General features: G+C 37.0%; 1 protein-coding gene across 1 annotated transcript in view; it reads right to left on the bottom strand.

The window, feature by feature from the left end:
* Positions 1-24,068, bottom strand: part of ERO1B (endoplasmic reticulum oxidoreductase 1 beta) — a 60,272-nt gene that overhangs the window by 7,109 nt on the left and 29,095 nt on the right. Inside the window, exons 6-13 of the mRNA XM_068981972.1 lie at positions 15,715-15,788; positions 10,630-10,750; positions 10,445-10,491; positions 7,700-7,711; positions 6,010-6,036; positions 2,636-2,728; positions 2,284-2,530; positions 1,456-1,525 (exon numbers count right to left, since the gene is read on the bottom strand). Coding sequence (XP_068838073.1) covers positions 1,456-1,525; positions 2,284-2,530; positions 2,636-2,728; positions 6,010-6,036; positions 7,700-7,711; positions 10,445-10,491; positions 10,630-10,750; positions 15,715-15,788 — 691 coding nt within the window. The remainder of the gene's footprint in view (positions 1-1,455; positions 1,526-2,283; positions 2,531-2,635; positions 2,729-6,009; positions 6,037-7,699; positions 7,712-10,444; positions 10,492-10,629; positions 10,751-15,714; positions 15,789-24,068) is intronic.

Below are 24,068 nucleotides of genomic sequence, written 5' to 3'. Positions count from 1 at the left end.
ATACTAATACACCTCTAAGACCATAAATCAAAACAGCCTTCCCAAACGAAGATACAGTGCGGCTAAACTATTTCATTTCAGAAATACTAAGCAATGCTGACTAATTTATTCGTTCTTGTAGCATGTCTACATCTAAAATATCCTGGGGCCAAACATGTTTCAGAATTCAGAATTTTTCAGATTTTAGAAATAAAGTACATAACACTGTTTATTATGAAACACCCCACTGGAGTATATGGCAACACCTTATAATCAAATATATGATTGTTTTTGTAGCAAAATGTAATAATAGTCATACAAAGCAGAATTTTTAAAAAAAACACTGTAACTATCTTTACATCAGTTCAGGTTAGACTTCCTTGGTGGCTCAGACGGTAAAGCGTCTGCCTACAATGACGGAGACCCAGGTTCAATCCCTAGGTCAGGAAGATCTCCTGCAAAAGGAAATGGCAACCCACTCCAGTATTCTTGCCTGGAAAAGCCCATGGACGGAGGAACCTGGTAGCTACAGTCCATAGGGTGGCAAAGAGTTGGAGACGACTGAGCAACTTCACTTTCAACTATCTTTACTTCAGTTCAGGTTAGGTTTTGCTAACAAATTAATTTGCACCAAACATAAGAAAAATGTTCCAGTGGTTGGAGCTTTTGAATTTCAGAATTGTATATAAAAAAGTATGGAGCTGTAGGAGAAGACTATTTGCCAGTCAATTTCAAATACTTTTATCAAACTGTAAAGATATAATGTATTCCTTAATTACTGTAAGCCTGTGGTCCCCAACCTTTTAGGCACTAGGGACCGGTTTCATGGAAGATAATTCTTCCATGAACAGGGAGGGGGGATGGTTTCAGGATGATTCAAACACATTATATTTATTGTGCACTTTATTTCATCAGTTCCACCTCAGATCATCAAGCATTAGATCCAGGAGACTGGGGCCCTCTGCTGTAAGCAAATGAAAATGAAGTGCTCCTAATGTGAAGTTTCATAATGTTCCTAAAATATAGTCTCTTTCTGATATCCCAAGTCAATAGATAATTTTTGCTTATATGTTACTCCATAAGGACAAAAACATAATAGTTTGAAAAACTGTAATAGTTCATAAGATAAACTTTTGAAACTATGCTATTGCTATCTTCTAAGTGGCTAACACTGCATGATTGCTTTTAAGATGCATCAAAACGACAAGAAAGAAAAGAAAGAAAACTTCCTCTCAAAATAATGTCTTTTAAAAGGACAATTACAAAGGTGTCATTAGAGCTACAACTGAAGATTCACTAAGCAGGGGGGCAAACTAGAGAGAAAAAAGGAATTGAGAGGAGTTTTTTGTATCATTAACAGTAAAATCCAATCAGACCAACCAGATTGAGAACTGGGAAAGGAAGTTTAGCGGAAAAATATTAAAACACAACCAGTCAGCTGCTCTCCACTCTTCCCACCAATCAAGAACTTTTTACCTTTAACGACTTGGCCCCCTTTTTGTCACCTGCAAACATGGATTTCTCGTCAAAGTGCATGGGAAAGGACCTGATGAAATGAAAATATTATAAGTTACAGATGAAAAATTCAAGTTCTGGTAGAATTTTCTATCCCTACAAATATTTAAAATTCATAATTTACTCATGTGTAAGGTTTGGGTAACATGAGAAAGTGGCAATAGTTTACATATAACTATTTGGTAAAAGAGGGCTTTGTCATTTGTAAGACTGTAAGGTTTTGAAGAAATTTTGACAGAAATAACCTAAAAACTTAATGCAATTTATGTGAAAAATGTAAAACATTGTTAGCATTTCAAAAAATGTAATGCACAATTTACCTTAAGCATTTTTTAACCCAACTTTCCTCCATGCTCATTTTAACAATCAGTAAACTGCAATTTCATAGACCCAGGATATTTTTTTTAAGGTTAAACTGTAGAATGTAAAGCTAATGTTCTCTTAGGTTATCTATCCTTATGCTAACACATATTACCATGAATTTAAATAGCAACTGGAAGAAAACAAACACTAAAATAACATTAAATTTTGGCACTACATAAAATTTAAAGTTATATTTAAAAATACAGCCTATTCTCGAGTGTGAAAGTTTATGCAATAAAACTTTTTGGTCAACATTTTTAGAAAAAAATTTTAAAACGCTGCCATCCAATGGAACACTGTCCTTCTCAGTTCTAATTCTCCCTTTTCCTAACCAGCTTTCAGGAGTCAGTTTTTGTTGTATTTCAAGAACTACCTCATCCAATTATAGAGTGGAGAATTTCAGATCACTGATAATTCAAGTCTTACTTTGTATCTTGAAAGATATTCAGTAGAAGGGTTTTTGTGTCAGCATCTTCTTGCACATTTCCAGTGTAAAGGTCGACAATTGAGCGCTCAAAGTATGGGGCCACTTTTGATAAAGCTCGAAGCTCGATTAAATATAGGAAGTACAGATTCTTTAGCCTTCTTGGGCCTTCTCCCTTGGTCTCCACAGGGTCGAATCGGCGTTTAAATTCTTTTATGTTAGGTCCCCAGCTAGGTTTACCCCAGGTTTCTAAAAAAGAAATATATTATGTACTTTTAATAAGTAGGATTTTTTTCTCTAGAGAATATATTCTTTCCCCAACAATTTTTATACTAATAGAAAAAATGTGATTACCTTCCAAAAGATAATTTGCGCACAGATGTAAATTAATACTAGCATGAAGTCCCGATATAAGCTTATAGAAGACTCTTTTCTCCAGACACAAACCTAGTCAGAAAAATATTGAAAAAGAAATTACATCCATTTAGATAACAGAAATGCTGAATCAAGAGGATTAGGTATGCAGGCTTATTTTTAAAGTTAAGATTCAAGGACATTAAAAATAAATCAAGGAACTATATGAAATAATTAGTTTGAGATTCTCTCACTAGCAGATAAAATAAGATTTTGACTTCAGGAGGTAACTGAATATGATAACTTAGTGCAGAATAAGATACAAATGTCTGGACTTCTGAAGGTCCAAACACTCGAGCAGATGCACTTGGTTAAGTCCACATGTTACCCAGAAGGCAACAGCACAGATACTCTGTGGTTTAGGCTAAACTAAAGCAGACATAAAGTCACTGCTTTGGCTTAACAATAGCTGTTTCTCCTTTTCCCTTCCCTACAGATGTCTTATTTGAACCTACTTGATAGTGGAGGAGGAAGAAACTGAAACTGAATTCTCTCCTTCTTCTAGACTATTATTATTTATTTTTGAAGCCAGGCCCTCAGCAGTGAAAGTGGGGAATTCTAACCAATGGACCACCAGGGAATTTCCCTTCTTCTAGATTCTTTACTGTGTCTTATTAATCCTGTGTCCTGGATTTCTCTACTTAACTACATGTTCTGCTTCTCAGGAGCCCAGACCTAGAAGACAGACATCCAGCCAATAGAAAAATGTGTGCTCTTTACTCTGTGAGTAAAACCACATCAAGATGGAGTTTAGGACTGTGATGGAAGTTTACCTTATGTAGCCTTCTTAAGCCCCATAGGCTTTTGCTGAAAACAGAGGTCAAGATAATTTCGTCATCCTATCCTACCCCTGCCTCCATTTAAAAATATTTTCTCTTATTATAAGAGTGAATGTGAATGTGAAGTATATTGTGAATGTACTTAATGCCATTAAGTAAAATTTGAAATGTCCAAGAAAGTAAATTTTATACTGTATTTTCCACAATAAAAAGGGAACAATATTTTTAGAAAATATTCTTTATAGAAAAATTTAAAAACAAAAATGCAAAAACCAAGTCTTTAAGAATCCACCAGATCCAGAACAATGAGCTTTTTCCCTTTTCTACCACTTAACAGAGTTATGTCTTTTTTTGCTTTTTTCACTTTCCCCATGGGGAAAAATGGGCTCCAGTAGTGGAAACTAAGAAATAATCTCATTTATATGCTGAAGGCTTTTTAAGACATTAAGAGTATGCATGTGGCTTACTTTGCATCTTCTTAGGATCTTTTAGATCTTCAATTTACTTTCCCTTTGTGTTCTACAACAGATGGCTCTGAATCAAGTAGCTTCTAATAGGAAAAAATAATTATTTTGAGATCTCATTCCCTAATTCAGAATTCTTCCTAGAATATTCTCATCTCATCTCATGGATAGAGTGTGTGCATGCTAAGTCGCTTCAGTTGTGTCCAACTCTTTGCAACCCTATGGACTGTAACACACGAGGCTCCTCTGTCCATGGGATTCTCCAGCTAAGAATACTGGAGTGGGTTGCCATGCCCTCCTCCAGGGGATCTTCCTGACCTAGGGATCGAACCTCGTCTCCTGCGATGGCATGCAGTTCTTTAGCATTAGCGCCACCTGGGAAACCCCATGGATAAAGGTAGAAATTAAATTCTATTTTGTGGTTTCCTGATAATAAATAAAAATTAAATGTAGCATTTACCTCTTAAAAAAAAAAAGCATATGGCCAAGTTTATGGTAACAAGGGATATAAACAATACGAATAACTTTGATAAAACATTAGGTACTAAATTCTCCTGTAGTAAAACTTTTAATCAAATCTGTTATCAAGTAGCAAAATGATCAGATTTGAGGTTCACTTTTTCTTCCTTTCAACCTAAGCAGTAAAATATCTAAAGATAAGAGAATGGAAAATAAGCAAAGCAAAGCTCATGAAAATTCATATGCCTAAAAACGAGAGAGGCAATTCAAATTTGCAAAGTCCACAGAGCTCCTTACCTAAAATGGGGATGGGTAGTAAGAGGGAAGGAAGGAAGAAAAATCTATACTTCCATAAACTGAAAATTAGGCAACTTCAAGAAAAATCTTATCAATAAAAGATGCCAAGTGAATGCACCAAGAAGATATACAATACTCTTAGCAGGAAAGTGCTGGAGAGCTGACCCCCACCTGCAGTCTGCTGCCAGGCCAATGCCTAGCAAATCCAGCTGCTGACTTTAGAAAGTGGTTCTCCTCTTTCTCTTCTGGATTTAATTTCATTCAAATTCATTTTCACTAACCAAACTATAGGACAACAATATATAATTTTTTTCTCACAAAAGGGCTAGATTTACTGCAATACTATTATTTGGCATTTGTACATTGTTTAGTGATTCTCAAAGCAATTTTCACAGGCATCATCTACACTCACAGTGTAGGTAAGTTGGATGGCTACTGCCACTCTTGTGCCCCAGATCAGCAACCTGAATCTCAGAGAAATTGAGTCAGTTGCCTATAAATGGGTGTGCTCACTGAACCATGTATCAGTGGACTTCCATCAATAGGATACTAGGGGATTCTGGGGTACACAGTATATATCCCAGAATTTGACACTGCCCATAAATTTCATTCTTATCCTCCATTATCAATATGCAGAGTCTTTGCCCACCTCTTTTAAATTAAATACTATTTTTTGCAATTTGTACTTTTAGAATAAAGCTAATCAAACAAAGCTAAGCATCTTTTCCCACATTGGCCATTTGTCAGTGTAATTCCTAGCAGTATTTGCACATCGAAAATAATTCATTAAAAAAAACAGAGAAATCTCATTCATAATATAACATTACTAACAAACATAAGAATCTAGTATATTGGGATCTATATTACTTTATTCTTTAGTTTAGACTGTATGTTTAAACATGTTTAAAATCTTCTGAATTCAAATTCATCTTCCCTTAATTTCATATACAAAAAAACCCACTTTCTTTCAAAAAGAATGTCTCTGCTTAACAAACCAGACTTGCATAATGCTTCCTAGAAAAGTAGTTTGGATGAATATTACACACAGAATGGAAATAAGACTGGGAATCAGTTATGAAAATGTGATGACCACATCTGCCCTGTATATTTCCATAACACTGGTTTTTAGCTGACCAATATCCTCAACATTTTCAAATAATTTTATCCTGAACTACAATAACATAAAACCTGTTATTTTCTTTCAAACACTGTCAAGATTAGTTGTCTAGGTAATGAATCCTAAAACTTACAAATATATATTAAATGAATCTTTTTGTAAGATGCCAATACGTTTAAAATGCAGACATTAGGTTACCTTCTAGCCATGTGTAGAATGATTCTCCTAAAAAACAAAGCAAAAACAATAAAAATTATATAATACATATTTACTTAAAGGCTTAAATATCCATAAGGTTGAAGAGAAATAATCTTAAGTTTGCCTTTGATGATAACAACCAAAGCACTGTTCAAAACTTCCAGAAAAAAACAATTATAATACAAAAATCAAATTACTAATTATCCTATTTTTCCTGAACCAGTAAAGCTACATATACTTCCTTAATGATCTAAAAATACTAAGTTTCAAGGGATAATATAAAAAGTTCTCTAGTTTTCAAGATAATTCTTCAGAAAAGTTAGTGACCAGAATATGAAGGGACCTTACTATGTGTACTATGTGTACCATGCTAAAAGAACTAATCCTAGCCCACTATTGTTCTGAGTGAAAAGGAAAATGGCAGTCAACAAGGATAAAAATAGTTAATATACTTCCTAAGTTACCCATCCTTATTTTAATTGCTTAAAGCAATTTTCATGAGGATGAAAACTCAACACACAGATGGCTGAGCAAGGAGTATAGAGGATAAATTAAGATGGTGGGGAATTACTTTGTCTCCTGAGTCTTCACCCTTTGCAACAACACAAATACCTTCCTAGAGATTCATTCATTCAACATCCTCTTACTTAGATGATACTTTTACAAAGGATCATTCATTATCTTACTCATTTATTCAGAAAGCCCCAACAATTAATAGCAAAAGTCTAGCTTCCAAGGTCCTCAACAATCTGTCCTCTACTCATCTTTCTAATTTAAACTATCCCATGTGAAAAGTCTTTCCAACTGCTAACAGGGTCTCCCAAAACATGCCTTGGTTTTTCCTTTTTCAACTCCTTGGTCCATGCTGTCATTCAGGTAGCACATACTATCCAATTCTACTGGCTTAAATCGGTCCATTATTTGTGCATCTCAAATGCCACCTTTCCCAGTAATATTCCAAGTGAGATAGGATCTATTTCAGCTCTGAACAAACTACTATACCACTTACTGTCTGTACTATGTATGTAATAATTCTTTATCATCTCTTATGAATAGTGCTTATCATTCCTACTGTACATATTTTTAGCTCCTAGAGGAAAGATATGTTTTATACATCTTTCCGTCCTGTACAATGTGTACAATGCTCATCATGGTGCCCTTGAACACAGCTAAGTAAATATTCATTTGAAACATTTATGTTGGGTGTTTTGGGGCATGTTATAACTGATATTCATTTAGAAATCTGGAATAACCTACTGTTGACAAATGATCATTCATCAGATTAAGTGTAATAATGATGACTGAGGTTATACATTACAAAATCAATAAGAAAATAAAGAAATCACAAGACAAATATCTGGTAAAACTATTTTAATTTCCCTCCATTTCTTTAGAACATATTCAAGTAGATCACAATAACCAAATAATAGGGGAACTTGGAATGTGATCCTGTTTCTATACTAAACATGTAAGTAGAATGGTTGTTATACTGTTTTTAACATAGGGTAACTTTGAATTATATATATTAAAAAAACCTCTCATTTATTTTGTTGCCATTGATTGCTAATTATTTTCTGAAAAAAAATAGGATAAATACTTTTGAATTCAAAACAGGAAAAAATCAAATTTTGATCATTAAAGACATTTCTTCTACACTTGAAGCAAACATAAAATGAGAGTTTTAACTCACCATCATCTTCTCCTGAAAGATAAAATAAATAGATAGGATATCAGAAAATGTCTTTCACAGTTCAGATTCCAATCCTATTTATTTTAACGTGTGATTAAAACTTACTGTGTGTTAAACTATTAATCATACCATTAACGTTGGTTGGCTTATAGTTATCCTACAAATAAGACTTCTTAATAAGAATAAAAGCCAAACAGCACAAGATTTTCATATATGTTTTATGCAATAAATAGTATTAGAGAGCACATAATCATAAAAACCACTAGTTTCAATAATTCACAAATATACAAAGTTACTCCTTTAATTGTTATGCATACAACTCTTTCTGAACATGTGTTTTCAGACTGGAGCACTTTTCTTTCTTAATTTACTGCTTGCTCCTCAGCGACTGCCTGAATAAAAGCCCTTCCCAAACTGTCGTCAATGAAAGCATCCTTGCAGGTGCTGTGGGACTGCCCAGACATGGGGAAGAGGCCAGAAGGCTGGACTATCGGGCTCCACAGCAGCCCTGCCTTTACAGGCTTTACATGTGGAACTCTGACATAAGATTTCATTTTTGAAAAAAAGTTCTGTTGCACAAAAACTGTTCAAAAGCTAGTTGTAGAAGCCCAGCTGTTATAGTTCAGGAATAGCGTGGAAGACACATAGTTAAGAATACTAAACAGCTGTTCATCAACAATTCACAGTTTGAGTGAAGAAAGCTCATCAACAGCATTAGCAAGAGCTGTTCCATTACTTCCTAGGGCACCACCATCACCTGGGACCCACGCTCTCCCTTACCCAGTCTTTTGTCTCCCTCTTCTACACTTGTTTTCTCTTTCCTACTCCTCTTTCCTCCCTCTATCCTTTTCTCTGAGCACTTTGCTTCCTCTCCTCATCTCTCCTACAGTTTCAAGTCTTAGTTTATCATAATATGGAAGTGAAGTGTTTCTTAGGATTTGATGCTTTCATTAAATGAACAACTGTACTTTCTGCTTTACAAGTCATCATATTCCTTGGTGGCTCAGTGGTAAGAAATCTGCCTGCCAGTGCAGGAGACATGGGTTTGATCCCTGATCTGGGAAGATTCCACAGACATGGAGCAACTAAGCCTGTGCGCCACAACTGTTGAGGCTGTGCTCTAAAGGCCGGGAGCCAAACCTACTAAGCCCTCGAAACACACCTACTGAGGCCAGAGCACCCTAGAGCCCATGCTCTGCAACAAGAGAAACCCAAGCACCACAGCTAGAGAGTAGCCCCTGCTTGCTGCAACTACAGAAAAGCCTGCATAGTCAAAAAAAAAAAAAGAGTAAGTTATCATAGAAAAGGTCTGGAAGGATACCTTCCAAACTGTACTATGGAAGAGAAAAAGTGTGGAGGCAGGTAGGAATGGCGGTGGGGGTGGGGGGCCCGGGGGGAGAGTGTCCTCTTTTTACTTTATGTTATTTTTGTATTGTTTCAATTTTCATAAAATCTTCTACAATAAAAACATTTAAGTTGAAAATAGAAAAGCTATGAGGTAAAAGTAGTAAAAAGAGAGAAAGGGTAGGAAGCCATCCACATCGTCTTCATACTCCAATTACCTTGTCCAGGCAGTTTCAGAATGAATTTGGGAAGACTATATGCCACACTGTGACACAGCACACGTCTGAGAGCAGTCCATTCATTCCACCTTCCCAAATCTCTCTGGTTTTGAGAAATGCCTAAAAAGATGAATCTAGACCAGGAAATTCAAGTTCCTAAATCAATCCTGGTCTAAAGAAAGCATCAGAATGTCAATCACAGGGCTGCTCCCAGGGTTTGGGTCCTCATTGAGAACAGACTGAAGATATGCCTAATAATTTTATACTGAATAACCTCCAACTGTGTACGATAATGCTGTCGAATAGAACTATAATACCAGCCATGTATGTGATTAAAATTTTTTTCTAATAAAAATGTAATGTATTCTCATATCCACATTTTGAAAAGTAAATGGTATACATGCATTACAGTACTTCAACAATTCGCTTTGTGATGCAAGAGTTAAAGTGGTTCTACCAAAACAATAAGATTCTATTTAAGGGCAAAAATATTTTATACTGCTCTAGTTTTTTAATTTAAATGAACTAAAATTACATAAAATGGGAAATTTAGTTTCACACAAGCCACATTTTCTGTGCTCAATAGCCTGATGTGGCAAGTGGCAACCTAACTTTTTGGTACTTCTCTGCATCCTTCTGACTCACAGTGTTGTGCACAGATCAGCACGTGGGCATCACCTGGGCGCCTCACCCAAGACCTACAGAATCAGAACCTGGTATTTAACAAGGCTCCCAGGTGATCTGTATGAACACTGAAGTCTGAAAAGCACAGGAGGAGCCACTGGTTCTCAAACTTGGCTGCATACTAGAATCATCTAGAAAGCTTTAAAATCACCAACACCTGGATCCTAATTCCAAAGATTCTGACAACTGGTATGGGATAAGGCCTGGACATCCAGATTTTCAGGAGTTCCCCAGAACCTCTAATATATATGGATTACTCATATTTCTAATTTATTTTATATAAAGGTCCTAGTTTAGGACCTGGCACATATCAAGCAGTCAATAAAGGACAGTAATTATAAAAAACATGTGGAAATCTTGACACAACTAAGAACTAAGCTTATTCTTTTAATCATTCAAATTAGCAAATATACAAAATAGCTGAAAATTTCTCAATACATAGTTACAAAGGTATTTTGTAAACAATATCCAAAAACATGAAAATGTATGAGACACCCACCTCGGCTGGGTGCCAGAGGATTTAAAGGACGATAAACAGATCGAGGCCTGAAAAAGAAAAGTACAAAATTCAGATGTAAAATGGTTTGACATTTTGATGTAATTTTTTCCAAAGGAAACAAATATTCCCTTTCTTCCACCTTCCCTCTAGTCAATCCTCCTCCTTCCCCTACCCCCTCCAGTTACTTGAAACAGTTCTCTTCATAGATGCTGTTCCACACTCTCCACGCAGAGGACCCTTTATAGCCGGTGTAACGCTCGGGATTCAGCAGCAGGTCTACATACTGAGCAGCTGGAGATCTCTCATCTGAACAAGAAACAATTCATAAAACCAAATACATGTCACCATCTATGCAAAATTTACCATTACAAAGCAAACAGGGCTACACAAAAGTTACAGAAATACTGCACTTTCAAGTCATCTCCAAGTTAAAAGGTAGAGTGGTTAGCACACTTGTGACTGTCCTTGACCCAGGATTTATAATAACTTGAACTTAAGTTCTCCCTTTCTTTTGGATGCTCAGTGCTCTTTTAAGTAACATAACATCCCTTACCTTAATTAGAGGCATTAATTACTTCTCAAGTTTAAACCACCAAGACTGAAAAGACCTAACCAAATCATAACCTATTTTAATATTTCATGTGTTTGCCCCCCTCCATGTATATAGCTACCTAAACACATACTTGAGACATGTTAGTACATATTATATTAAAAAAGATCTCTCTGTTACCCTCTGCTTGGATTTAGGAAGTAAATGGTACAATAACTTTGAGATTCAAATTTGATCATTCAGAGTTACACCATGTTCTAGTTAAAAAAAAGTTACAAATTTATTGTTAATGTTAATATATTATTTAACATATTAACTGGTTAACATATTGGTTAGTAGGCACAACTTCAATAACTTATTAGCACATTTAAAATTAAATAATGACTTTCCATGTTGAAACCCAAATAAGAATTTACTACATCTCTACTATTTGGACAATATTTTGAGAGAGATCTCTGGGGGATACAAAAGATAAAAGGAAAAATCATCTAAATTATTGAGGTTCATATTTTGGGTAGAAAAGGGAAGTACAGGTTTTCTTACCTATACAAAAATCATAATGACTATGCTTCACAAATCTAATAATACTTATAGGCTGAAGTGCTATGTATGTTGACACAGATGTATTCTTTTATTTATATGCTTCCTACTTTTTGGTGTCATGGTATTAATCAATGATATTAATATATAGTCACCTGACTTGAAGCAAGACCAAATATGGCCATTAAAATATAGTCCCTCTTAGTTTCATTACCTGTCAGTCAAAAATATTCACTGCCCATTCAATGACCATAGATTAAGATTATCCACAATCCTAAAGGGAAAAAAAGAGCATCCTGACACATGTCTTCTGAGAACTACCTGGTATTTTTGTGATGCAGGAAGAGTACAAAGATAATTTCAGCTTCCCATTGGTAGACGAGTGGTATCTCACAGATGATGGAAACATGATTTTAAAAGAATACTGGCTCTATTTCTAGCACTAACATTATACAGATACTCCACTATGTAAATTAAGGCATAGAAAACAGTTTATTTGTAAATGGAAGAACAGAAACTGTCTAAAGACATTTCTTAATCAAGACTTAAGACTAATTAATTTTAAAATTTTTAATTAACAAATTAAATTCTAAATAATTAAGTCAATGAATTTTACTTTTACAGTAAAATTTTAAAAGCTTTATAATAACTAATTTCTGTTAATTATTTTAAATTTCTTTGAGCCATTCTTAGTTCACCTTACAAAACTGAGTTATGTATATGAACTTAAATACTAAATTAATATCATAAATATATACTCATATACATATATGTCCATATGTATAAAGTACATGTGTGCACACACATAAGCCTACACTTACATAGAGTCATCTATGAATGTGCAGATTGAATTAGTATCACCCTTTTCACCCAATTAAACCAACTAAACAGTAAAGAAAAAAAATCCTTGGATTCAGATATTAAAGTATATGGATTTAACATATACTTCAAGGGAGTAGAAAGTCATATGAGCAAAATCAATTATACAGGTTTTAAAATTAAGTAAAACTTACATTCTTCATGTTCTTAATGTGTATTCCTTTAATTCAACCACAAGCTGTTTTAAAAAATTTAATACTTTTTCAAATTATGAAAAAGGTGGGTTTTGTTAACCTACAGAAAGTGTTAGCAAACTATGGCCCACAAGTCAAGTCTGGTCTGCTATGTATTTTTGTAAAGAAAGTTTTATGGGAACACAAGTCTTGTTCATTTGCCTATGTGCTGCTTTCACACTATTATGGCAGACTTGAGCAGTTACAATTGAGACCATGTAAACTATGGTCTATCTAATATATATAATATATATGGTCTATCTAAAATATTTACTATCTGCCCATTTACAAAAGAAAAAGTCTGTCAACTCCTGACCTATACTGACAATAATTTCATGACATCCAGAATGAAGAACATATGTGGGAAAAAGCACACACAGGTTGAGGTCCCCTACAAAACACACCCATTCTTACTCCTGGGGTCACCTGTGACATGATGTTAACTAATTTGTTCCTAAACCATAATTTCTTTTCATTTGTACAACTGTACCGTTCATTCAGATAGCTCTCTTGGATCCCTAATAAATCCTCCCCTCAAAGAGTTTTCTCTTCTTCCTCCCTCTACAAACCTACTCCAAAGATATTCCTTCTTTTTGACTGTTCTAACAATTACCTAAGGATTCAAAGAATTTCTATTAAGTCTAAATATCTAATTCTGTAAATTTGTCAACTTGAACTAATACTTCTTCTTCCTCCTCAAGTACCCCTTTTATCCGGTTGAATTTTCCTTTCACTGCTCTAATTTAGTATTAGTGTTTTGAGGCCACATTGCATTCTCTAGCCCTCCTGACCCATGTATCTCTTAAAATGTAACGGTGGCACAGGCCAACTTAATATGCAGGCTTTTTGCTTATGGACACAGATCAGAAATATTAGGTTACAGACTCAGGACTAAGCCCACAATCTTCTATCTCTGAAGCTACCCCAAACTGCAATTTACTATTAAAACATAATTTCCTCAGTCAAGGAGAAACTATAGTTTATAAAGCACCCAAGTAATTTTGATACACAGCCAGATTTAGAAACTCCTGTTTCAAGCAGTATTTTTAACATATCAATGAACCTGCTGAAAGGGGAAAAATAAAAAAGTAAAAATCTATCACATTATTTATGAACCAACTAGCACTTCCTTGTGGCTCAAAAGGTAAAGAATCTGCCTGCAATGCAGGAGATCTGGGTTTGATCCCTGGGTTGGGAAGATCCTCTAGAGAAGGGAATGGCAACCCACTCTAGTATTCTTGCCTGGAGAATCCCATGGACAGAGGAGCCTGGTGAGCTATAGTGTGTGGGTTCACAAAGAGTCGGACACGAACCAACTACTTCAATCAACAGATATTTATTGGGAATGAACCATGGCCAGGCAGTATTCTAGGCACTAGGGACACAGTTATGAACAAAAAGACAAAGTCCTTGCCCTCAAGTAGCTCACAGTCTAGCTGAAGACAGACAATAAACAGTTAAATAATGTCTCACACATAGCTCTTTGTGCTCTGAGAGCAGGCAGCAGTGCACAGAGACAGAGAGGGAAAGTGGTTGCTATTTTATGACAGCAGGTTCTCTAATGAGGTGACATTTGAGCATAAACCTGAGGCAAAGGAAGCAGCAAGCCATGCATAAAAAACAATAACAAAAAAATAAATAAATAGAGAGAGGTAGGGAGAGCAGCCTACCTTAAACCACTAAATTATTTAAAAACCTATTATTTGATCTATAAGGATCATCTTCCTTTCAAACAAGAACAAAGCCAAAAACAAATCAGATAACAGGGGTGTCTGGCTATATTCCAATACACTGGGGTGAACATTCTTTAGGTTTTTTGCTTTAATGATTTAGATTATTGAAATAACAATGATAACAAAGCTACTCTGATGGTTTTTTTTTTTTTTAATTGTAGGTGAAAAATCTTTGGGACACACATGAACATTATTACCCAGAAGAAGTGGTAATCCAACTAGTAGCATGGTTTCACAGGTTTAAGACCTGCACAAACTATAAAAACTACCAGTTATTTTAATTATGTAATCCTAAAGTTTTTAAAAGATGATTTTATGTAGGTAGCCATGTGAGTGCTTACCCGGGTATAGTGACTTGCTTTGATGAAACCTTTGCCAATTCTAAATATCCTAACAGGGTATTTTATGAATTTGCCTATCACTATATCCAAAAAAACTTTGTTCAGATTTCTTAACAATTTCCTTGCTGAAACCATATAAACCGTGGTAATAACACTCCCTCTCCCAGTGGCTCCTCAATTTACCATAATATTGGAGAAGTGCCCTGTAAGTATCCCATTACAGACTGTATTAACAGCACAATTCTACATATGAATCTTTAAAAAATTTTTAGAAAGCAGACCACTTTAGATGCTTTAAAAATTCAGAAGAACTTCTGCTGCCTGTTAATTATGTGTGCTTGAACCTCAAATCCTTTTCCACCTCAAAAAATATAACAATACCAAGGTAAAAGGTAAAGAGAGGCTGAATGAATTGTCCTAAGCCTATGCAACACAATTATTGGGAGTATTCTCCTGTAGACAAAAGATCAGGAGACACGTCAAATATCTTCTGCTGAAAGAAATGGTAGTTACTATTGAACCGTGGCCTGGCTTTATTCCATTCCAAACAGGGCTGTGGGGATCAAGTTAGAGTCCTCTCCAATATTGGAAGGTGTCTTTATGTTAGTTTGTTGAGACCTCCAACTAATTTCATTGTGAACATTTCTATAATATGGTCACAGACCTATAACTAAGTGGCCTGAATTAGAGGTCCATAGGAGATGGGGGTGTCACAGTGGAAAGAAGACATGTGTGGGAATGAGATCTAGGAATGAATCCTGTCTCAGCCTCTTGCTACTCTGTGATCTTGGGCAAGTTTTTAGTCTTTTTGAGACTCAGTTTCCTCAGATATAAAATAATACACACCTATCAGTGTAGTTGTAAAGCTAAGAAATGATGAACTTAAGGCACTTAGCACAAGGCCTGGAACACCAGTTCTTAATAACTACTATTATGAATAATAAGATCCACATATAACATCCTGTGTATTATAGCTGTAACTTTATTTTCACTGATTTAAGTATCTTAAAAGGGTTAAAGTTAAAATAGTGTAATTACAAGTTAATTTTATTACCATCAAGTTCACAAAAGTGATCCTGTGAATCATCATATCTTGCCCAGTCAATGAAAGCTTCTTTGCTTTGATTACTAGGGGAAGGAGGAATAAAAGAGAAAAAGGATTAAATTTGGAGTTGAAAAGTTTGACACTGTATTCTAGTGTATTAAAAATGGATAATCTGAGATCACTTCTTCATTAATTAGATGGCATTACAAATTCAGTTAGTGGTCACATGAAGCAATGATTAAAACGTGATATGAAAGATATTAATTTCCATGAGTGATTTTCATTTCTTAACTACATTAAAACTATTTTAGGCCTAGTTCAATGATAATTACTTAGACCAGAAAACTAATTTACAAATATGTATAAGATGCAATTAAACAGAAAACTCAAGCTGGTCTTTTCAGTTGACTTAGAAACAAAGTAAATATGTATTATTTTTTCCTAAGTAGGAATTAATTTTACTCTCAAGATTCTTTTAATTTAAATTGCTCCTGTATTTATATTACACTCAAAAATACTAAAAAAAAAAAAATGCATTTCTAGGATCTTCCATCCAACATCCCTTAGTAACATCAATGTTACTGTTATTACACTATATTATTCATTTTACACATTACCTCATGTTTAGCAAAATCTATGACAAGATTTCTGGCCAGAACTGATAAAGGAACAACTACACTCAAAATAAACCCTGACCTATATTTCCTTTAACCTATATTCAGACTTTCTCTATCTTAAATACACAGTGGCAGCATATATAAGGGAAGTATTATTACCCTTCTTTACTCGCTACACAAAAAGAAAAAAAAAGGCAAAAAAATTATGTACTAAGTATAAATCAGCTATTCCTAAACATGGTACTGTCATAGCCAATAATTTATTTTGCATTTGAGAAGCTGCTGCATAGCATAACCACTGCATGAAGTATATAAGGCTGTCTGCACTACAACCACTTTACCAATAAAAATCTCCAATTTAATTTACCATGGAATTTTCTCCTATGAGAATAAAGTTAATAAAAAAATTTATACCATAGGTGACTCAGTTGAAATATATGATGCCATAAAACAAGAATGCCTAAGTTCTAATTACAACTAAAATGATAACTATAGTCATGTTTAATCAGGTAAGTCTTCTCCTGAAAATAGTAAGGAACAAAGCAATTTTTACATAAACACCTAATTTCTTATTAGCAGTATGACTTAGAGGAACTTTTAGTACCTTTATTTGATGAGGTTTTCTAATTGTTTCATCTAACCCTTTCCTAAAGCCACAGTAGCAGAAAAGATAAGGAATGCTGCTGCTGCTAAGTTGCTTCAGTCGTGTCCAACTCTGTGCGACCCCATAGACAGCAGCCCACCAGGCTCCGCCATCCCTGGGATTCTCCAGGCAAGAACACTGGAGTGGGTTGCCATTTCCTTCTCCAATGCATGACAGTGAAAAGTGAAAGTGAAGTCGCTCAGTCATGTCTGACTCTTAGCGACCCCATGGACTACTGCCTACCAGGCTCCTCCGTCCATGGGGTTTTCCAGGCAAGAGTACTGGAGTGGGGTGCCATTGCCTTCTCTGATGGAATGCTAATCTAATGCTAATAGAGCTGGCCCAGTCTGGTTTAAAAATGAGTTGGAAGGAAACTTAGAGATCATCTAGTCCAGCTTTTCTCTTTTTTTAATTTTTATTTTTACTTTATTTTGCTTTACAATACTGTATTGGTTTTGCCATACATTGACATGAATCAGCCACGGGTGTCCATGAGTTCCCAATCCTGAACCCCCTCCCACCTCCCACCCCATATCATCTCTCTGGATCATCCCCGTGCACCAGCCCCAAGCATCCTGTATCCTCTATCGAACATAGACTGGCGATTCGTTTCTTACATGATAGTATACATGTTTCAGTGCCATTCTCCCAAATTATCATAGTCCAGCTTTTCTAAAAAGTCAGTTTAAAGATCAATGCCACAGTACTTACAGCAGAATTTCTTGGGCTTAACCTAGGGCTTCCTATCAAGATGCTGCTGTGAGTTAAAGCAGTCATCTTTAAAGTGGGAAACGGGCAGGAAGGAATGGGATGGAGGGATTTCACAGGGGCATGAAAAAACCTTGGGGAGTGTAGATATAATTATCTTTATTGCGCTGATTTCTGTGAGTGTACGCTTCTCAAAACATCACATTGTACATTTTGAATAGGTATAGTGTATTGCAACGGCACCCCACTCCAGTACTCCTGCCTGGAAAATCCCATGGATGGAGGAGCCTGGAAGGCTGCAGTCCATGGGGTTGCTGAGGGTCGAACATGACTGAGCGACTTCACTTTCATTTTTCACTTTCATGCACTGGAGAAGGAAATGGCAACTCACTCCAGTGTTCTTGCCTGGAGAATCCCAGGGATGGGGGAGCCTGGTGGGCTGCCGTCTATGGGGTCACAGAGTCGGACACGACTGAAGTGACTTAGCAGTGTATTGTATGTCAATTACACTTCTATAAAGCACTACTGGTTGTCAGAGAAGTTGTGGATGAGGAATTCCTGTACAGTACTACTAGCAGCAATGTATTTTGGTACAGTCATTTTGGAAAACCATTTGGCAGTTCTTAATTCCCTGGTGGCTCAGTGGCAAAAAAAAAAAAAAAATCTGCCTGCCAATGCAGGTTCAAAGATACCTCCGTGGAAGGAAATGGCAATCTGCTCCAGTGTTCTTGCCTGCGAAATGCATGGACAGAGGAGCCTGGCAGGCTATAGTCCGTGGGGTCACAAAAGGACTGGACACGACTTAGTGACTAAACAATTCCCCCAGTAGGTATACTTTTCCACAGGAATGCATACAAATGTACCACCAAATAGCTACCTAAATGTTTTGTGAAATGGCCAAAACATCCAGCATATTATTCAACATAATGTTGCATAAAATAAGCCAGATACAAAAGAAGACACACTGTATTATTCCACTTATATAAGTTTGCAAAACTAATCTTTGCTAATATAACTAAAAATCATGGTTAACTCTGGAAAGTGATAATGGTTAGGAAAGCACATAAGGTGATCTCCTGGGTGCAAGTATCTTGTTCTGGATGGTGGTTAATGGAGTTGGTTCACTCTGTAAAATTAAAATGACTTTTATACTTAGACTTGTATACTTTATTATATGTGTGTTAACTTTAAAAGTTAAAAAAATTAGTAACTATGGTTCAACAACAAAAATCTATAAGTGAAATCAAAAGACAAGCCCTAACATCCCATATAACCAACAAAGAAATAGTATCAGATTATATGAAGAGTGCCTACCAATTAATTTAGAAATGTACCCTTTCCCCAAAGGAGAGAAAAATAGCAAAGAATATGAGCAGGCCATTTACCTCAAAAATCTTATGATTACTTATGGCCCAGCCCCTGGATCACATCTCTATTTAAATTTTCTCCTTGGTAATCTCACTCAGGTTTATGGTTTTTAAATATCACATATTCATTCAATGACTCCCACATTTTCTCTCCAGTCCAGACCTCTCCGCTGAAACTGAGACTTGTACATCTGCCTGCTTGACATCTCCATAGGCAGTTCAAACTTAACAAGTACAAGGTTGAACCATTATTTCCCATCAAACTTGTTCCTCTTGCAGATGTCCCCAGTGCAGCAAGTGGCAGCTTCATTTTCTTAGTTCTAAATCTTCTAATTATTCACAGCTCCTATCTGTTTTCATATACGACATTCAATCCTTCAGCAAATACTATCAGCTCTACCTTCAAAATCTATTCTGAATCTGACCACCTCTGAATGTTTCCACTGCTATCAGTTTTGTTCAGTTGCTCAGTCCTGTCAGACTATTTACACCCCATGGATTGCAGCATGCCAGGCTTCCTGTCCGTCACCAATTCCCAGAGCTTCTCAAACTCATGACCACAGTCAGTGATGCCATCCAACAGTCTCATCCTCTCTTGTCCCTTTCTGCTGCCACCTTCAATCTTTCCCAGCACCAGGGTCTTTTCCAAGGAGTCAGTTCTTCACATTAGGTGGCTAGAGTATTGGAGTTTCAGCTTCAGCATCAGCTCTTCCAATGAATATTCAGGACTGATTTCCTTTAGGATGGACTGGTTGGATCTCTTTGCACTCCAAGGGACTCAAGAGTCTTCTCCAACACCACAGTTCGAAAGCATCAGTTCTTCGGTACTCAGCTTTCTTTATAGTCCAACTCTCACATCCACACATGACTACTGGAAAAACAATAGCTTTGACTAGATGGACCTTTGTTGGCAAAGTAATGTCTCTGCTTTTTAATATGCTGCCTAGGTTGGTCATACCTATTTTCCCAAGGAGCAAGCATGTTTTAATTTCATGGCTGCCGTCACCATCTACAGTGATTTTGGAGCCCCCCAAAATAAAGTCTGTCACCGTTTCCACTGTTTCCCCAATTATTTGCCATGAAGTGATGGGATCAGATGCCATGATCTTTTCTGAATGTTGATCTTTAAGCCAACTTTTTCACTCTCCTCTTTCACTTTTCTCAAGAGGCTCTTCTTCACTTTCTGCCATAAGGGTGGTATCATCTGCATATCTGAGGTTATTGATATTTCTCATGGCAATCAGATTCCAGCTTGTGCTTCATCCAGCCTGGCATTTTGCATGATATACTCTGCATATAAGTTAAATAAGCAGGGTGACAATACACAACCTTGATGTACTCCTTTCCCTAATTGAAGTCAGTCTACTGTTCCATGTCCAGTTCTAACTGTTGCTTCCTGACCTGCATACAGATTTCTCAGGAGGCAGGTAAGGTGGTCTGGTATTCCCATCTCTTTAAAAATTCTCCAAAGTTTGTTGTGATCCACACAGTCAAGGCTTTGGTGTAGTCAATAAAGCAGAAATATGTTCTGGAACTCTCTTGCTTTTTCGATGATCCAACGGATGTTGGCAAGTTGATCTCTGGTTCCTAAGTCTTTTCTAAAACCATCTTGAACATCTGGAAGTTCTCAGTTCATGCACTGTTGAAGCTTTGCTTGGATAATTTTGAGCATTACTTTGCTAGTGTGTGAGATGAGTGCAATTGTGTAGTAGTTTGAGCATTCTTTGGCATTGGCTTTCCTTCGGAATTGGAGTGAAACCTGAACTTTTCCAGTCCTGTGGCCACTGCTGAGTTTTCCAAATTTGCTGGCATATTCAGTGCAGCACTTTCACAGCATCATCTTTCAGGATTTGAAATAGCTCAACTGGAATTCCATCACCTTCACTAGCTTTGTTCATAGTGATGCTTCCTGAGGCCCACCTGACTTCACATTCCAGGATGTCTGGCTCTTGGTGAGTGATCACACCATCGTGGTTATCTGGGTCATGAAGATCTTTTTTGAATACTCTTCTGTGTATTCTTGCCAGCTCTTCTTAATATCTTCTGCTTCTGTGGGGTCCATACCATTTCTGTCCTTTATTGTGCCCATCTTTGCATGAAATGTTCCCTTGGTATCACTAATTTTCTTGAAGAGATCTCTAGTCCTTTCCATTCTATTGTTTTCCTCTATCTCGTTGCACTGATCACTGAGGAAGGCTTTCTTATCTCTCCGTGCTATTCTTTGGAATTCTACTTTCACATGGGTATATCTTTTCTTTCCTCCTTTGCCTTTCGCTTCTCTTCTTTTCACAGCTATTTGTAAGGCCTCCTCAGACAACCATTTTGCCTTTTTGCATTTCCTTTTCTTGGGGATAGTCTTGATCCTTGCTTCCAATACAGTGTCATGAACCTCTGTCCTTAGTTCTTCAGGCACTCTGTCTATCACATCTAATCCCTTGACTCTATCTGTCACTTCCACTATATAATCGGTTGGGATCTGGTTTAGGTCATACCTGGACAGTCTAGTGGTTTTCCACACTTTCTTCAATTTAAGTCTGAATTTGGCAATAAGGAGTTCATGATCTGAGCCACAGTCAACTCATCTCATTTTTGCTGACTATATAGAGCTTCTCCATCTTCATCTGCAAAGAATATAATCAATTTGATTTTAGTATTGACCATCTGGTGATATCCATATGTAGTCTTCTATTGTGTTGTTGGAAGAGGGTGTTTGCTATGACCAGTGCGTTCTCTTGGCAAAACTCTGTTACCCCTTGCCCTGCTTCATTTTGTACTTCAAGGTCAAACTTGCCTGTTACTACAGGTATTTCTTGATTTCCTACTTTTGCACTCCAGTCCCCTATAACTAAAAGGACATCTTTTTTGGGTGTTAGTTCTAGAAGGTCTTGTAAGTCTTTATAGAACCGTTCAACTTCAGCTTCTTCGGCATTAGTGGTTGGGGCAGAGATTTGGATTACTGTGATATTGAATGGCTTGCCATGGGAACAAACAGAGATCATTCTATCATTTTTGAGACTGGACCCAAGTACTGCACTTTGGACTCTTTTGTTGACTATGATGGCTACTCCATTTCTTCTAAGGGATTCTTGCCCACAGTAGTAGGTATAATGGTCATCTGAGTTAAATTCACCCATTCCAGTCCATTTTAGTTCGCTGATTCCTAGAATGTTGACGTTCACTCTTGCCATCTCCTGTTTGACCACTTCCAATTTACCTTGATTCATGGACCTAACATTCCAGGTTCCTGTGCAGTATTGTTCTTTACAGCATCGGACTTTACGTCCATCACCTGTCACATCCACAACTGGGCATTGTTTTTGCTTTGGCTCCATCTCTTCATTCTTTCTGGTGTTATTTCTCCACTCTTCTCCAGTAGTATATTGGGCACCTACCAACCTGGGGAGTTCATCTTTCAGTATCATATCTTTTTGCCTTTTCATACTGTTCATGGGGTTCTCAAGGCAAGAATACTGAAGTGGTTTGCCACTGCCTTCTCCAGTAGACCACGTTTTGTCAGAACTCTCCATGATGACCCATCTGTCTTGGGTGGCCCACACAGCATGGCTCATAGTTTCACTGAGTTAGACAGGCTGTGGTCCATGTGATCAGTTTGATTAGTTTTCTGTGATTGTGGTTTTCATTCTGTCTACCCTCTGATGGATAAAGATACGAGGCTTATGGAAGCTTCCTGATGGGAGAGACTGACTGTGGGGTAAACTGGGTCTTTTTCTGCTGATGGGTCATGTTCCATAAATCTGTAATCCAATTTTCTGTTGATGGGCGGGGCTGTGTTCCCTCCCTGTTATTTGACCTGAGACCAAACTATGGTGGAGGTAATGAAGATAATGGCGACCTCCTTCAAAAGGTCCCATGCATGTGGTCCCAGGCATGCAGTGCCACACTCAGTGCTCCTGACCCTGTAGCAGAATACCACCAACCCACACCTCCACCAGAGACTCCTGGACACTCATAAGCAAGTCTGGGTCAATCTCTTGTGGGGCCACTGCTCCATTCTCCTGGGTTCAGGTACACACAAGATTTTGTTTGTGCTCTCCAAGAGTCTGTTTCCCCAGTCCTGTATAAAGTTCTGTAATCAAATCCCTCTGCTACACTCAATATGCCAGCAAATTTGGAAAACTCAGCAGGAGCCACGGGACTGGAAAAGGTCAGTTTTCATTCCAATCCCTAAGAAAGGCAATGTCAAAGAATGCTCAAACTACTGCACAATTGCACTCATCTCACACGCTAGTAAAGTAATACTCAAATTCTCCAAGTTAGGCTTCAACAGCTCATGAATCATGAACTTCCAGATGTTCCAGCTGGTTTTAGAAAAGGCAGAGGAACCAGAGATCAACTTGCCAACATCTGCTGGATCACTGAAAAAGCAAGAGAGTTCCAGGAAAGCATCTATCTGTGCTTTATTCACTACACCAAAGCCTTTGACTGTGTGGATCACAATAAACTGTGGAAAATTCTGAAAGAGATGGGAATACCAGACCACCTTACCTTCCTCCTAAGAAATCTGTATGCAGGTCAGGAAGCAACAGTTAGAACTGGACATGGAACAACAGACTGGTTTCAAATAGGAAAAGAAGTATGCCAAGGCTGTATATTGTCACCCTGCTTATTTAACTTATATGCAGAGTACATCATGAGAAACGCTGGGCTGGAAGAAGCACAAGCTGGAATCAAGATTGCTGGGAGAAATATCAATAATCTCAAATATGTAGATGACACCACCCTTATGGCAGAAAGTGAAGAAGAAATAAAGAGCTTCTTGAGGAAAGTGCAAGAGGAGAGTGAAAAAGTTGGCTTAAAGCTCAACATTCAGAAAACTAAGATCATGGCATCTGGTCCCATCACTTCATGGCAAATAGATGGGGAAACAATGGAAAAAGTGGCAGACTTCTTTGGGGGGCTCCAAAATCACTGCAGATGGTGATTGCAGCCATGAAATTAAAAGATGCTTACTCCTTGGAAGGAAAGTTATGACCAACCTAGACAGCATATTAAAAAGCAGAGACATTA

This window comes from Capricornis sumatraensis, chromosome 10 (assembly GCF_032405125.1).
Source record: "Capricornis sumatraensis isolate serow.1 chromosome 10, serow.2, whole genome shotgun sequence".
Classification (NCBI taxonomy): Eukaryota; Metazoa; Chordata; class Mammalia; order Artiodactyla; family Bovidae; genus Capricornis; species Capricornis sumatraensis.
Note: the sequence above shows the minus strand (reverse complement) of the source record. Positions and strands in the feature narration are given on the sequence as shown.